General features: G+C 37.6%; 1 protein-coding gene across 1 annotated transcript in view; it reads right to left on the reverse strand.

The window, feature by feature from the left end:
• Positions 1-16,190, reverse strand: part of ZC3H6 (zinc finger CCCH-type containing 6) — a 77,240-nt gene that overhangs the window by 21,216 nt on the left and 39,834 nt on the right. The window contains exons 4-5 of the mRNA XM_061431413.1: positions 9,527-9,779; positions 5,507-5,640 (exon numbers count right to left, since the gene is read on the reverse strand). Coding sequence (XP_061287397.1) covers positions 5,507-5,640; positions 9,527-9,779 — 387 coding nt within the window. The remainder of the gene's footprint in view (positions 1-5,506; positions 5,641-9,526; positions 9,780-16,190) is intronic.

A 16,190-nucleotide genomic window follows, 5' to 3' on the forward strand; every position in this document is an offset into this window, starting at 1 on the left:
GCAATGAAACTATAAGCCATGCCGTGTAGGGCCTCCCAAGATGGATGGGTCATGGTGGAGAGTTCTGTCAAAACGTGGTCCACTGGAGGAGGGAATGGCAAACTATTTCAGAATTCTTGCTTGAAAACCCCATGAACAGTATGAAAAGACAAAAAGATATGACACTGAAAGATGAACTCACCAGGTAAGTAGGTGCCCAACATGCTCCTGGAGAAAAGTGGAGAAATAACTTCAGAAAAAATGAGGCAACAGAGCCAAAGCAAAACAATGGCCATTTGTGGATGTGACTGGTGATTAAAGTAAAGTCTGATTCTGTAAAGAACAACACTGCATAGGAACCTGGAATGTTAGGTCCATGAATCAAGGCAAATTGGAAGTGGTTAAACAGGAGATGGCAAGGGTGAACATTGACATTTTAGGAATCAGTGAACTAAAATGAACTGGAATGGGTGAATTTAATTGAGATGACCATTATAACTACAACTGTGGCCAAAGATCCCTTAGAAGAAATGGAGTAGCCCTTGTAGTCAACGAAAGAGTCTGAAATGCAGTACTTGGATGCAATCTCAAAAATGACAGAATTATCTCTGTTCGTTTCCAAGGTAAACCATTCAATCTCACAGTAATCCAAGCCTATGCCCCAACGACTAATGCTGAAGAAGCTGAAGTTGAATGGTTCTATGAAGACCTACAAGACCTTCTAGAACTTACACCAAAAAAAAAGCTGTCCTTTTCATCATAGGGGACTGGAATGCAAAAGCAGGAAGTTAAGAGATACCTGGAGTAACAGGCAAGTTTGGCCTTAGAGTACAAAATGAAGCAGGGCAAAGGCAAACAGTTTTGCCAAGACAACACAGTGGTCATAGCAAACACCCTCTTCCAACAAATAAGAGAAGACGCTATACACGGACATCACCAGATGGTCAATACTGAAATCAGACTGATTATATTCTTTGCAGCCAAAGATGGAGAAACTCTATACAGTCAGCAAAAACAAGACCAGGAGCTGACTGTGGCTCAGATCATGAACTCCTTATTGTCAAATTCAGACTTTAATTGAAGAAAGTAAGGAAAACCACTATACCATTCAGATATGACCTAAATCAAATCCCTTATGATTATACAGTGGAAGTGAAAAATAGATTCAAGGTATTAGATCTGATAGACAGAGTGCCTGAAGAACTATGGACAGAGGTTCGTGACACTGTACAGGAGGCAGTGATCAAGACCATCCCCAAGAAAAAGAAATCAAAAAGGCAAAATGGTTGTCTGAGGAGGTCTTACAAATACCTGAGAAAAGAAGAGAAGCTAAAGGCAAAGGAGAAAAGAAGAGATATACCCATCTGAATGCAGAGTTCCAAAGAATAGCAAGGAGTGGTAAGGCCTTCCTCAGTGATCAATGCAAAGAAATAGAGGAAAATAATGGAATGGGAAAGACTAGAGATCTCTTCAAGAAAATTAGAGATACCAAGGGAACATTTCATGTAAAGATGAGCACAATAAAGGTGAGAAACAGTATGGACCTAACAGAAGCAGAAGATATGAAGAAGAGGCGGCAAGAATACACAGAAGAACTATACAAAAAGATCTTTATGACCCAGATAACCATGATGGTGTGATCACTCACCTAGAGCCAGACATCCTGGTATGTGAAGTCAAGTGGGCCTAAGGAAGCATCACTACGAACAAAGCTAGTGGAGGTGATGGAATTCCAGTTGAGCTATTTCAAATCCTAAAAGATGAAGCTGTGAAAGCGCTGCCCTCAATATGCCAGCAAATTTGGAAAACTCAGCAGTGGCCACAGGACTGGAAAGGTCAGTTTTCATTCCAATCCCAAAGAAGGGTAATGCCAAAAATGTTCAAACTACCACACAATTACACTCATCTCATACACTAGCAAAGTAATGCTCAAAATTCTACAAGCCATGCTTCAACAGTATGTGAACCATGAACTTCCACATGTTTAACCTGCATTTAGAAAAGACAAAGAAACCAGAGATCAAATTGTCAACATCAGTTGGATCATCAAAAAAACTAGAGCGTTCCAGGAAAACATCTACCTCTGTTTTACTGACTATGCCAAAACCTTTGACTATGTGGATCACAACAAACTGGAAAATTCTTAAAGAGATGGGGATGCTGGACCACCTTACCTGCCTCCTGAGAAATCTGTATAACAGGTCAAGAAGCAACAGTTAGAACCAGACATGGAACAATAGACTGGTTCCAAATTGGCAAAGGAGTATGTCAAGGCTGTATATTGTCACCTTGCTTATTTAACTTCTATGTAGAGTACATCATTCGAAACACTGGGCTGGATGAAGCACAAGCTGGAATCAAGATTGTCAGGAGGAATATCAATAACCTGGAATATCAATAACCTCAGGTATGCAGATGACACCACCCTTATGGCAGAAAGAGAAAAGGAACTAAAGAGTCTCTTGATGAAAGTGAAAGAGGAGAGTGAAAAGTTGGCTTAAAACTCAACATTCAAAAAACGAAGATCGTGGCATCCGGTCCCATCACTTCATGGCAAACAGATGGGGAAACAATGGAAATAGTGACAGACTTTATTTTTGGGGGGTGCCCAAAATCACTGCAGATGGTGACTGCAGCCATGAAATTAAAGGACGCTTGCTCCTTGAAGAAAGCTATGACCAACCTGCTGCTGCTGCTGCTAAGTCACTTCAGTCGTGTCCGACTCTGTGTGACCCCATAGACGGCAGCCCACCAGGCTCCCCTGTCCCTGGGATTCTCCAGGCAAGAACACTGGAGTGAGTTGCCACTTCCTTCTCCAATACATGAAAGTGAAAAGTGAAAGTCAAGTCGCTCATTTGTGTCTGACTCTTAGCGACCCCATGGACTGCAGCCCACCAGGCTCCTCAGTCCATGGGATTTGCCAGGCAAGAGTACTGGAATGGGGTGCCATTGCCTTCTCCGATGACCAACCTAGACAGCATATTAAAAAGCAGAGACCTTGCTTTGCCGACAAAGGTCTGTCTAGCCAAAGCTATGGTTTTTCCAGTAGTCATGTATGGATGTGGACCATAAAGAAAGATTTGGACCATAAAGAAAGATTTGGACCACAAAGAAAGATTTGGACCATAAAGAAAGCTGAGTGCCGAAGAATTGATGCTTTTGAACTGTGGTGTTAGAGAAGACTCTTTAGAGTCCCAATGACAGAAAGGAGATCCAACCAGTCAATCCTCAAGGAAAGTAGTCCTGAATAATCATTGGAAGGACAGATGCTGAAGCTTAAAGTCCCAATATTTTGGCCACCTGATGTGAAGAACTGACTCATTTGAAAAGACACTGATGCTGGGAAAGATTGAAGGTAGGAGGAAAAGGAGATGACAGAGGAGGAGATGGTTGGATGCCATCACCAACTGATGGACATGAGTTTGAGCAAGCTCCAGGAGTTGATGATGGACAGGGAATCCTGGCGTGCTGCAGTGGGGTCGCAAAGAGTCAAACGTGACTGAGCTACTGAACTGAACTAAAACTTTTTTTAGAAACATTTTCTATTTCTAGGCTCACTTAGAACAAGTAGATATAAATGACCAGTTCATATATGCCTTCTCCACAAGGATTGTGGCTGTAATAAATAGGCAGCCAAAGAGTGCACCATGAGAAGTCAAAAAGCCAACTTGAGGAATATAACTCTGAAATCAAAAAGTAAAAATATTAGGTAATGACCCCCCCCCCAGTAAAACCCACTAAAAAATGCACCAAGGTGTACTATGTAGCCCATCAGGCTCCTCTGTCCATGGGATTCTCCAGGCAAGTATCCTGGAGTGGGTTGCTGCACCCTCCTTCAGGGATCTTCCCAACCCAGGGGTCAAACCCATGTCTCTTATGTCTACCTGCACTGGCAGGTGGGTTCTTTACCAGTAGCAGCAACTGGGAACCCCTTTAGTCGCTCAATCATGTTTGACTCTTTGTGACCTATGGATTATAGTGAGCTAGGCTCCCCTGTCCATGGGATATTCCAGGCAAGAATACTGGAGTGGGTTGCCATTTCCTTCTCCAGGGATCTTCCCAACCCAGGGACAGTACCCGCGTCTCCTGCTTGACAGGCAGATTCTTCAGGAAAGGAAAAATGTCCTAAATCTGATAAATGCACAAGAAAGAATTTATTCTGATTTTCTACTACAAGATTAAGAAATTTTTTAGTTGCGAGCTAGATCTGGAAACATCTAAAATGTTAGTGCTTGAAGGGGCCATTAGAGTTAATTTAATACTGTACTCTAATACAACAGGTTAAGCAAACTGAAGCTCAGAGATAGGCAGTAACTCCCTCAAAACCATACTTTCTTGGAAGCTAACATTTTTTCATGTATGGGGTATAAGTACTGAATGTAGGAGAAGGTTTACTCAGAAAGTATTCACATGGATTTGGTCTAGAGAAAGCAGCACATCCTAGACACCACAGCTGCCTAGAAAGATGGGGAGGCAGGTTAGTTTCCCAGAAATTCTAAGCTTATTCGCAAAGCTGTTATTCCACAGAATAGTGAGTTAAGAGTGAATGTTTGTAGGTGTGCGGGGAAAAAAAAGTTCATGGTGAAGTAAATTTTAGAAATGATGGGTTGAACAAAGTCATACAGACTTCTTTCTGCCTAACCTGCTCAGAGCCTTTAAAGTTCATGTTGACTAAGAATCACCAGGAGTAGAGTAGTATGTGCTGGGTTTCACACATTTATTTGGTCCTAAACTTTGTTTTAAGGTCATACTTGCTAGCAACTCCCTAAACAGTATACTAAGGAGTATATTAAAAAATCTTTGCCTGTTATCTTTAAACCCAGAGATTAGAAAACTGAGCATTTTCCAATTACAATGTTACTATCCCTTTTCTATCAATCAGGGTTACAGCTATTGATAACCCACCCTTGATCTGCATAATTCAATCAAATCTTACTGGAACAATGGCAGAATACAGAAACTGGATCACTCTAATCTAGAAAATCACTACAAGGTTGAAATGTATTTGTTCAGAGTTCAGTTCAATTCAACATACATTTATTCAGTCTCTACTATACACATGGTTCATAAATTGACCCTTCCAAACATTAATACCTCCTTTCTTCTCTTTCAAGGATTTCAATCCTAGTAAGTAAGTGAATTTACCACTGTCTCCCTTCTTGGTCCTGCCACGTATTGAGCTACCAAGCATTTTACTGCCATTTCCATCTAGGGAAGATGACCCCTAGGAAGGAAAAGTGCAACAGAGAACCTACAGAACAAAAATGTTTGCTTTCAGACGTATCAGTTTTATTTTGAAGTGCTCTCGAGTTTAGCAGTTTTATTTCAATGCCACCTAAACGTGCACCTGTATACTAGCATCGTAACTAAGTAAAACAAAACTTTTATTTGGAAATTCATCTATATTCATTTGATCTGCACTAGAAATTTTTCACTTACTAGGAAAGTAGCATTAAAATCACAATGCTTTATTTGCAGCCAAGTAAGTTAAAAGGTAGAATCCTCAATATATATAAATTCTCATTACCTCATGATAGTCATCAGTTCCTGAAAACACATTTGGCCCTTTGTTGACCCTTCCGCCACGGTCTTTGCGTTTGATTTTTTTCAGCAAACCTCGTCCACGAGCAACATTAAAACTTTTAACCCTCTGCTCAGTACCTACAAAAGTTAAAATGTACTCTAGACATTATAAATAAAACAGCACACCAACCTACTAGTTTACAGAGAATAGCATATTTTAAATAGTCTACAATGTACAGTGCATTCTTTTTTCCCTCTAGATTCAATGAAAAAACTAATTCCATCTTTACATTTTACTTTAAGGTACTGCTTCTTATTGTTTTGTTTCTCAAGTGATGTTAGCAACATAAGGAAGGCAAGGAACAAGGATACACATGGCTGGAGAAGTCAAATCTAGTTTTATCCTTCTCATTGCTCCTTAGAATACACAATTAAGGAGGTTTTCTGTTTTTTAAGAGAATTAAATATTACATTCCTCTCTAAGGAAGACAATGAAATATTATTAGTGATTAATTTCTAGCAAATTGTTTCTATTGATAATTCTGGATATCACATATATTGCCAAGCAAAATTCATACTTGTCTTTTACTTTTGAAAAACTTGATGTTTAAAAGTATCTTAAATTATACTTAAATTATAAAAATACTTAAATTATAAAAATTATATATTAGGGTAGTAAGTTAGAATACAAAGTGATTTCTCATCTTACCAAAGTCATATTGAACTATTAAGTTTTGCAATGATCTTAAATCTATAAAACAGCCAATAAATGCATGAAAAAAAGTTTCACTTCATTAAAAGAAATTAAAATGTAACATACCAATTTTCACCTCAAAGAATAACGGTAGTAGGGATTTGGAGAAACTGGCATTTTTGCACACTGGCAGAAGTGTTATAAATTGCTATAATACTTTTTTGAATATCAGCTTGGTATATGGGTCAAAAATCTTCAAATGTGCCTATGCCTTTTGACTCAATTCTACATTTCAGCATTTATTATTAGGAAAAAAGTTTGCCAAGATGAGATATGTATAAATATGCAGGGTTAATCACAGAATTTTTAAAAAATGGATGCAACTTAAATCTCAAATAATTACTAACAAACAAATTTAGCAATTTAATAGATAAATTATGGTGCATCTATTAGAATGTAGGCATTAGAATCTACTCATTAATGTAAGAATGACAGAAATACAATTCACAGTTAGAGAGAAAAAAAATGAGTTTTAACAGTGTATAGTTTTTTGTTAAAAATAATTCTCAAAAATTCTAGAAGAATGTTTGCCAAAAATATTAATAGTAATTGTCCCTGAGTGTAGAGATTCAAATTGTTTTTATCTTTGGTCTTTGCTTTATGTGTTATCATTTTTTACACATAGAAAAAGTTTTCTGCATTTGTCCATATATTACTTTCATAATTCTGGGGGGAAAAATGAAATTCAGAATAAATCACAATAGTCAATTCATTAACAGAACAAAAAGAAAGAGTCTGAAAGGAAAAACCCCAGGTAGGAAGGGATGAACAAGGACTCCACATTCCCTTTATTCCCCAAGTGGAATGATCCCCAACACCACTATGTCTGACTCCAGAACAAACGTGCTAATTACAACAGCACATGTATCGACAAATTCCTTTCTCTTTAGTTCAACAAAGCCTTGGTTCACATTTTTCAAAGGAATTTTGCTAGGAAATCAAGAAAAAATAAAGCCATAAAAATAACCAAATTTACTCATAATGGATTCTTTTTTTCAGTGCTAATTAAAAGATGTGAAATGAATCACCAGTCCAGGTTCGATGCATGATACAGGATGCTCAGGGCTGGTGCACTGGGATGACCCAGAGGGATGGGATGGGGAGAGAGGTGGGAGGGGGGTTCAGGATGGGGAACACGTGTGCACCCGTGGCGGATTCATGTTGATGTATGGCAAATCCAATACAATATTGTAAAGTAATTAGCCTCCAATTAAAATAAATAAATTTATATTTTAAAAAAATAAAATAAAAATAAATAAAATTTTAAATTTACATTTTAAAATTTTTTTAAAAATTTAAAAAAAAAAGTTATGTAGGGTTTGGGTTTCACCACTTCACCTCAGCCTCATCTTGCACCAGTTTTCTTGAAGCAGACATGCTAACTAGACAATTTTTAAGGCTAATTTGACCCTTATGTGATCCATAATTTCTATGGAAACTTGTCCTGGTTTTCCCAGGGATGATGTACCTCAATATAACAGATGAATAGGTTATCATTCCAAAAATTTCTTTAGGTTTTGTTGTTATTTCTGATTCAGAAAAATGTGTATAGTCCTTGGTTGGGTGGATGAAAACATATGCATGTATGCACTTCCATTTACTACACCACTCTGCTTGACTCCCCTAAGTTAATCCATTATGTTTCCATTGTTCCCATTATGGCTTGCAATTGTAATTCTTTTATTTTTTGTATGGCTATTGATTGTGAAAACTGATAAACATCTTTTACTCTTGTGATTATGTAACTGTTACTCACTTAATACCATTATATCATGATTGGTCAACAGAAAAATAATAGAACTCCATATCACCCAAACTAGGATCTAACAAAAAGACCTGTAATCACTTTTTAAATTCCAGATGCATATCAGAGTTATCTTGAAACTTTTTGAAAAATACAAATGCTCAGGTATTGCTTTTTTTCTCCAGAGCTCCAGATAAGTTTCTAATGAGCAGTTGTGTTTAAAAATGATGCTTCTGAACTGTGGTGTTGGAGAAGACTCTTGAGAGTCCCTTGGACTACAAGGCAATCCAACCAGTCAATCCTAAAGGAAGTCCGTCCTGAATACTCATTGGAAGGACTGATGGTGAAGCTGAAACTCCAATACTTTGGCCACCTGATGCGAAGAACCAACTCATTGGAAAAGACCATGATGATCAGAAAGACTGAAGGTGGGAGGAGAAGGGGATGACAGAAGATGAGATGGCTGGATGGCATCACCCATGAGTTTGAGTAGGTTCTGGGAGTTGGTGATGGACAGGGAGGCCTGGCATGCTGCAGTCCTCCTCTTTGGGGTCGCAAAGAGTTGGACACAACTGAGTGACAGAACTGACTAAACTGGACTATATGATGATCTTTTATTTTTATCTAGTTTGTTTCACTTTTTGTATTTCATATTCAGTGCCCCCATTTCATTTAGTGTATGTTTTCCAATTTCTTGAGCTCTTCTTTTTTATTTTTATTTTTTGACGTTCTTTCTCAAGCCTTTATCAAGTATAGTAGAAAAGCTTTTGCATACATATGTATAAACATGTATAATACATATAGTTTAGAAAATTATGAATTTTTACATAACAAAAAAATTATGACATTTTGATTTCACTTGTTTGGCTTAGTATGAGTAGAATGCTAGATTTCTAGCATTTATTTAGGTTTACTGTATAGCATAGGAAACTATAATCAGTATCTTGTAATAACCTATGCTGAAAAATAATTTCAAAAATCGTATTTGTGTATTTGTATAACTGAATTATCTTGCTGTGTACCTGCAACATTTTAAGTCAACTATATTTCAATAAAATACATATATTCTTTAAAAAGTCTATAGTCTTGAGTATATTTAAACAGCAAAGAGGATCACTATATTTTAAACTCTAATAAAAGAATAGCTTTCTAGGATTCTGTCTTTATAGGGTCTAAAATATAAAGTAACACAAGGTAACTGTTGAAAAGTGTAGGTAATTTTTTTTTCGGTATACTGATACCATATAGAAGAGAGGGGAAAAGACATAACAGGAAAGTTGTTCTACATTTTATATACTTTAAAAATATTAGGAAATCTATTAAATGCAAATTTTAAGATATCATGCAGATTGAAATATCTATAGATTTTTGTCCTCAAGGTCTACCAAATAAAGAAAAACAAATTCAGGAACCACAGGAATAAACTGACCATTACAAAGGGCTAAGAAATTTAAGTTTTTATTCCATAGCTACCTGTTTATCTTAATAAAGTTTTCATAGTCAAAACCAGACAATTTCAAACTTACCTTGCTGAATTCCTTTCAATCTTTGTTTTTTCCCTGGTTCTTTAGAAAAAGATGATCCTAAAGAAGTATTTGAGGTTTCTTTAGCTTGCCTGTATTGTTTCAGCTGACTGGCAAAATCTTCCTCTGTTTCCTGACTGTAGCTACCAAAGTTGTCATCACTGTAGGTACTGTACTCATCATAGTCTTTACTTTTAAATTTTCTGTTATGTTGACTCTTCTTTGATGCCATGTAGCTTCCTGATATATGTCCATGCTAAGTGAAAATGAATAACCATTGTCAGGATTTTTCAGTTACATATAGAGGAGTTGATCGTAACACAGGACATCTTCCCCCACCCCTCCATCCCCAGAAAGCTGGGAGAAAAAAGGGAAAAGAGTTGTTCTGTCTTGTGGTTAGAATTTATCTATGGAACTATTTAAAACTAAGTTTAAAAAGCTAAATGCTACTCTGATGTTATTAAACACTGTAATGTTCATAAAACCTTGCTGGTGAGTGTGTCTTGTTCACTTTGTTTTCCATGCCCATGTCTTACATTTCTCATGCTCCATACCTCAATATTTGTATCCACAAGAGTACTTTAAAATCCGTATCAACATACACGAATTCCTTCTCCAAAAACCCAAAGAGGTCTTTTTGAAAATAGAAAAAAAAAATAGTAAAATAGCTTGGAGAAAGGGTAGAAAATATGCAGAGTCTCCTTAAGATTGAAAAATTCCCAAATGACATGTTTAAGCATATTATATTTAATAAAAATTATGTAAGGTCAAATTTGTAAAAAGAAAACGCTTGTACATGAGATTTAATAGGAAAAAAATACAGATGTCCCTAATAATGAAAAATATCTAATGAATAAATTGCTCATTAGAAACTATTAATTGCATTTATCCATTATGAATTTTATTGCTTTTTACTAAAGCATGTAAAAATAAAAAATACATTGTAGTCCTAGAAGTTTATTTAGTGATAGTATGCAAGTACTTCTCTATTCACCGAAATATTTTCATTACTTCTATCATATCTTGTCAATTTTTTTATAAGAAAGCAAGAAAAAAATTGCACATAATTACAACTTGAGGATCTAGAAAAAGTCAGACCATGACTCATTTTCAGTTTAGTACATTTTAAATGTGATATAAAACACTACCCTGGCAGAATACCAACATGAGACTGCATTTTTAATAAAATACAGAGAAATATTAAGTCCTTTCTAGTAATTATAAAATAGAGAAAAAGTAAATACTAACTGAAGCATCAAGAAAATCAATTAACATCGATTTTGAATTTTGAAGACATTGTATTAGACTTCCAACATTCTTTTTTTAATATAAATTTATTTTTTAATTTATTTATTTTAATTGGAGGCTAATTACTTTACAATATTGTATTGGTTTTGCCATACGTCAACATGAATCCACCACAGGTGTACACATGCTCCCCATCCTGAACCCCCTTCCCTCCTCCCTCCCCATCCCATCCCTCTGGGTTATCCCAGTGCACCAGCCATCAGCACCAGGCATCAAACCTGGACTGGCGATTCGTCTCACATATGATATTATATATGTTTCAATGCCATTCTCCCAAATCATCCCACCCTCGCCCTCTCCCACAGAGTCCATAAGACTGTTCTATATATCTGTGTCTCTTTTGCTGTCTCGCATACAGGGTTATCGTTACCATCTTTCTAAATTCCATGTATATGTGTTAGTATACTCCAGTACTCTTGCCTGGAAAATCCCATGGACAGAGGAGCCTGGTGGGCTACAGTCCATGGGGTCGCGAAGAGTCAGACACGACTGAGCGACTTTACTTTCACTTTTCATTTTCATGCATTGGAGAAGGAAATGGAAACCCACTCCAGTGTTCTTGCCTGGAGAATCCCAGGGACGGCACAGCCTGGTGGGCTGCCATCTATGGGGTCGCACAGAGTTGGACACAACTGACGCAACTTAGCAGCATACTGTATTGGTGTTTTTCTTTCTGGCTTAATTCACTCTGTATAATAGGCTCCAGTTTCATCCATCTTATTAGAACTGATTCAAATGTATCTTTTTAATGGCTGAGTAATACTCCATTGTGCATATGTACCACAGCTTTCTTATCCATTCCTCTGCTGATGGACATCTAGGTTGCTTCCATGTCCTGGCTATTATAAACAGTGCGGCGATGAACATTGGGGTACACGTGTCTCTTTCAATTCTGGTTTCCTTGGTGTGTATGCCCAGCAGTGGGATTGCTGGGTCGTATGGCAGTTCTATTTTCAGTTAACATATTGAAAAGCAGAGACATTACTTTGCCAACAAAGGTCCATCTAGTCAAGGCTATGGTTTTTCCAGTGGTCATGTATGGATTCGAGAGTTGGACTGTGAAGAAAGCTGAGCGCCGAAGAATTAACGCTTTTGAGCTGTGGAGTTGGGTAAGACTCTTGAGAGTCCCTTGGACTGCAAGGAGATCCAACCAGTCCATTCTAAAGGAGATCAGTCCTGGGTGTTCTTTGGAAGGAATGATGCTAAAGCTGAAATTCCAGTATTTTGGCCACCTCATGCAAAGAGTTGACTCATTGGAAAAGACTCTGACCCTGGGAGGGATTAGCGGCAGGAGGAAAAGGGGACAACAGAGGATGAGATGGAAGGATGGCATCACTGACTCAGTGGACATGATTTTGAGTGAACTCCGGGAGATGGTGATGAACAGGGAGGCCTGGCGTGCCACAATTCATGGGGTCACAAAGAGTCAGACACGACTGAGCAACTGAACTGAACTGAACTGAACTGAAGGAATCTCCACACTGTTCTCCATAGTGGCTGTACTAGTTTGCATTCCCACCAACAGTGTAAGAGGGTTGCCTTTTCTCTACACCCTCTCCAGCATTTATTGCTTGTAGACTTTTGGATAGCAGCCATCCTGACTGGTGTGAAATGGTACCTCATTGTGGGTTTGATTTGCATTTCTCTCATAATGAGTGATGTTGAGCATCTTTTCATGTGTTTGTTAGCCATCTGTATGCCTTCTTTGGAGAAATATCTGTTTAGTTCTTTGGCCCGTTTTTTGATTGGGTCGTTTATTTTTCTGGAATTGAGCTGTAGGAGTTGCTTGTATATTTTTGAGATTAATTCTTTGTCAGTTGCTTCATTTGCTATAATTTTCTCCCATTCTGAAAGCTGTCTTTTCACATTGCTTATAGTTTCCTTTGTTGTGCAGAAGCTTTTAAGTTTAATTAGGTCCCATTTGTTTATTTTTGCTTTTATTTCCAATATTCTGGGAGGTGGGTCATAGAGGATCCTGCTGTGATGTATGTCGGAGAGTGTTTTGCCTATGTTCTCCTCTAGGAGTTTTATAGTTTCTGGTCTTACATTTAGATCTTTAATCCATTTTGAGTTTATTTTTGTGTTTGGTGTTATAAAGTGTTCTAGTTTCATTCTTTTACAAGTGGTTGACCAGTTTTCCCAGCACCACTTGTTAAAGAGATTGTCCTTTCTTCATTGGGCTTCCCTGGTGGCTCAAAGGGTAAAGCAGCTGCCTGCAATGTGGGAGACCCGGGTTTGATCCCTGGGTCGGGAAGATCCTCTAGAGAAGGAAATGGCAACCCACTCCGGTACTCTTGCCTGGAAAATCCCATGGACAGAGAAGCCTGATAAGCTACAGTCCATGGGGTCACAAAGAGTTGGACACGACTGAGCAACTTCACTTCACTTTCTCCATTGTATGTTCTTGTCTCCTTTGTCAAAGATAAGGTGTCCGTAGGTGTGTGGATTTATCTCTGGGCTTTCTATTTTGTTCCGTTGATCTATATTTCTGTCTTTGTGCCAGTACCATACTGTCTTTACTTGGGTTTGTAGTAGACCCTGAGGTCAGGCAGGTTGATTCCTCCAGTTCCATTCTTCTTTCTCAAGATTGCTTTGGCTATTCGAGGTTTTTCGTATTTCCATACAAATTGTGAAATTATTTGTTCTAGCTCTGTGAAAAATACCATTGGTAGCTTGATAGGGATTGCATTGAATCTATAGATTGCTTTGGGTAGTATACTCACTTTCACTATATTGATTCTTCCGATCCATGAACACGGTATATTTCTCCATCTATTAGCGCCCTCTTTGATATCTTTCACCAGTGCTTTATAGTTTTATATATATAGGTTCTTTGTTTCTTTAGGTAGATATATTCCTAAGTATTTTATTCTTTTTGTTGCAATGGTGAATGGAATTGTTTCCTTAATTTCTCTTACATGAAGGAAACACAGCCCCTCGGTCTTGAGAATGGGCTGCACGGACAGCTGATTCTCATCCCGCTCCATGGCAACAAAGCCCCGGCCAGCCCCGCACCGCACACGCCCGGCCCAGTCAGCCCCGGCCTTCACCTTCCAGTGGACCCCTAGTACACATGGTGCCAGGTGCCGGCTTTCCGGCCTCCCGTGACTTCCAACATTCTTAAAGCAACGTTTTTAAAGTTTATCAACTGTTCTCAGTCTAGCACTTCAGAAATTCAGAAGTGGATTTAGGATCATAGCCAAAAGGCAGTGTTTCTTACATTTTTTAAAAAGCCACTATTAAAACAAAAAAAGAATTGTTTTGATTAAGCTGAAGATTAATTCATTGAATGGTACTTACATTTCTTTTTATTAAAAATGTGATTATATTAATTTTTCAATGATATATTTCAATGCTTAATTACTAAAGATTACTGTTAATGGGCAACTTTGAATTTTTCTCTAGAAATTAGATGCTTTCCACAAAAGCTTTTAAGCATTAATAATAATCCAGTTCTCTTGATTTTTTCACAGCCTTTACAAAAATAATCTCCATAATTCCTAGTTTTTCAAGCAGAATTACCCCTAAACTTTCAATTCATCCCTCCCTTGATTTCCCAACTGCAAATAATCCTATCCCTCTAATGATGCAAATCTCCCATCTCAGGGCTCCTTCTGCAGTGACAGACTCTAACATGCCTGCTGCAGTGCTTAGTGTTTACATCAGGGCACCACCCAAGCTCTCCTGGAAGTGCTAAATGGACTGAGGGGTTACAGAGCAGCCCCAGAGAAGAAGAGCTCCTCGTGCTTCACAAGTTCATCATCTGGAATGAACAAAATGTGCTCAGCAGCAAGGATCTAGCAAGTATTTTTAAAAGCCCTCCTAAAGATAAAAGAAACGAAAAAGACTATAAATTCTACCAAAAGATATAATTTCTCCAATCATTTTGCTTATTGATTATTAGGCTATATACCTGCTAGAATGTCTGTGGGGGCAGATTTGGTTTCTGTAATACAGGCTATCATTATAAACATGAAATAAGAGTACAGGAGACCCTGAACAAGGATGAGGAAAAAGGAAAACATATTAAGCATTTCAATTTCATAGTTAGATGCTAATACTATATTCTATTATTGCCTTTTAGAGTAAAACTTACATATAGTACCTACTTTTTATCTCATTAAATGAGATTTTTAGGATATACTTTCTAATATCAGTGAGTCAACCCTAAAGCGTATGTGAAGGAAATGATCCTGAACTTTCTTTTCTAATGCCAGATTAGGTAATTTAATTCAGATCAGCCCTTCTCCTAAAAAAATGCAGAAAAAAAAATTTTTTTCAAACTACTATAGACATCACAGAGCTAACAAATTAGTGAAGGATTTCTGGACCATTATTCATGGAGTAGCTGAAAATCCCCAGAAGTGAGCAGTACTTGGAGCTGTTTTTGCTCTGAAAGCATTGGCCCATCATGAAAAATCATCTGACAGGTTCAACAATACTTTTGACTATCCTTTTAACCTTTGGGAACAAAAGGAGAAGTCCAGAGTCTGGAAAAAGTGGAAACCTTAGAAATCCCCAGTAAGTCTGTGGATTTTGAGGTTTATGCACACTGACGTGAATACTCCTCAGTACTCCTGAGAGCGCCAGGATTTTTCCAGCACAAAGTAATTATTTATATTGAAGTTTTGCTCATACAATGCAATATACTTAAGGAAGATATAAAGTATATCATGTTTTACTTTTTTTTCTGTTTAAGATACATCAAATAACATTTGCACTTGAAAAGGTAGATGGCACAAAATTTGTATATTGAAGCCCTAACCCTCAATACCTCAACATGTGAGTGTTTGGAGAAAGGGACTTTAAAGTGGTGATTAAGTCACAATGAAGATGTTAGGGTGAGTCCTGATCCAATTTGACTGCTCTCTGTCTAAGAGGAAATTTGAACACACAGAGGAACCAAGGGTCCACGTGCACAGAGGGATGACCATACAAGGACAAAGCAGTGAGTAGGTCTACAAGTCTACAAGCCAAGGAGAAAAGCCAAACAGATCCTTTCTTTGTGGCCCTCAGAGAAAACCAATCCTGCCAGCCCCTCAATCTTGAACTCAGATCTAGCCTCTGGACTGTGAGAAAAGTAAATTTCTGCTGTTTAAGCCACTAGTCTGTGGTATGTTGTTATGGAAGCCCTAGCAAACAAATACATGATGTATTCTTTATGTTCAAAGATTTGAAATTTGTAGCATGTTTTATAGAATATTTTTTTTAATATCAGAAAGCAAAGAATGAAATTGAAAGCTTAATTCTTCTCTTTAAAAGGCAGCAATTCAAAAGATATCATTTCACACCCATTAAGAAGGCTCTTGGGCTTTCCAGGCGGCTCAGTGGTAAAGAATCCACCTGAAATCCAGGAGAT

This window comes from Bos javanicus, chromosome 11 (assembly GCF_032452875.1).
Source record: "Bos javanicus breed banteng chromosome 11, ARS-OSU_banteng_1.0, whole genome shotgun sequence".
NCBI classification, from domain to species: Eukaryota; Metazoa; Chordata; class Mammalia; order Artiodactyla; family Bovidae; genus Bos; species Bos javanicus.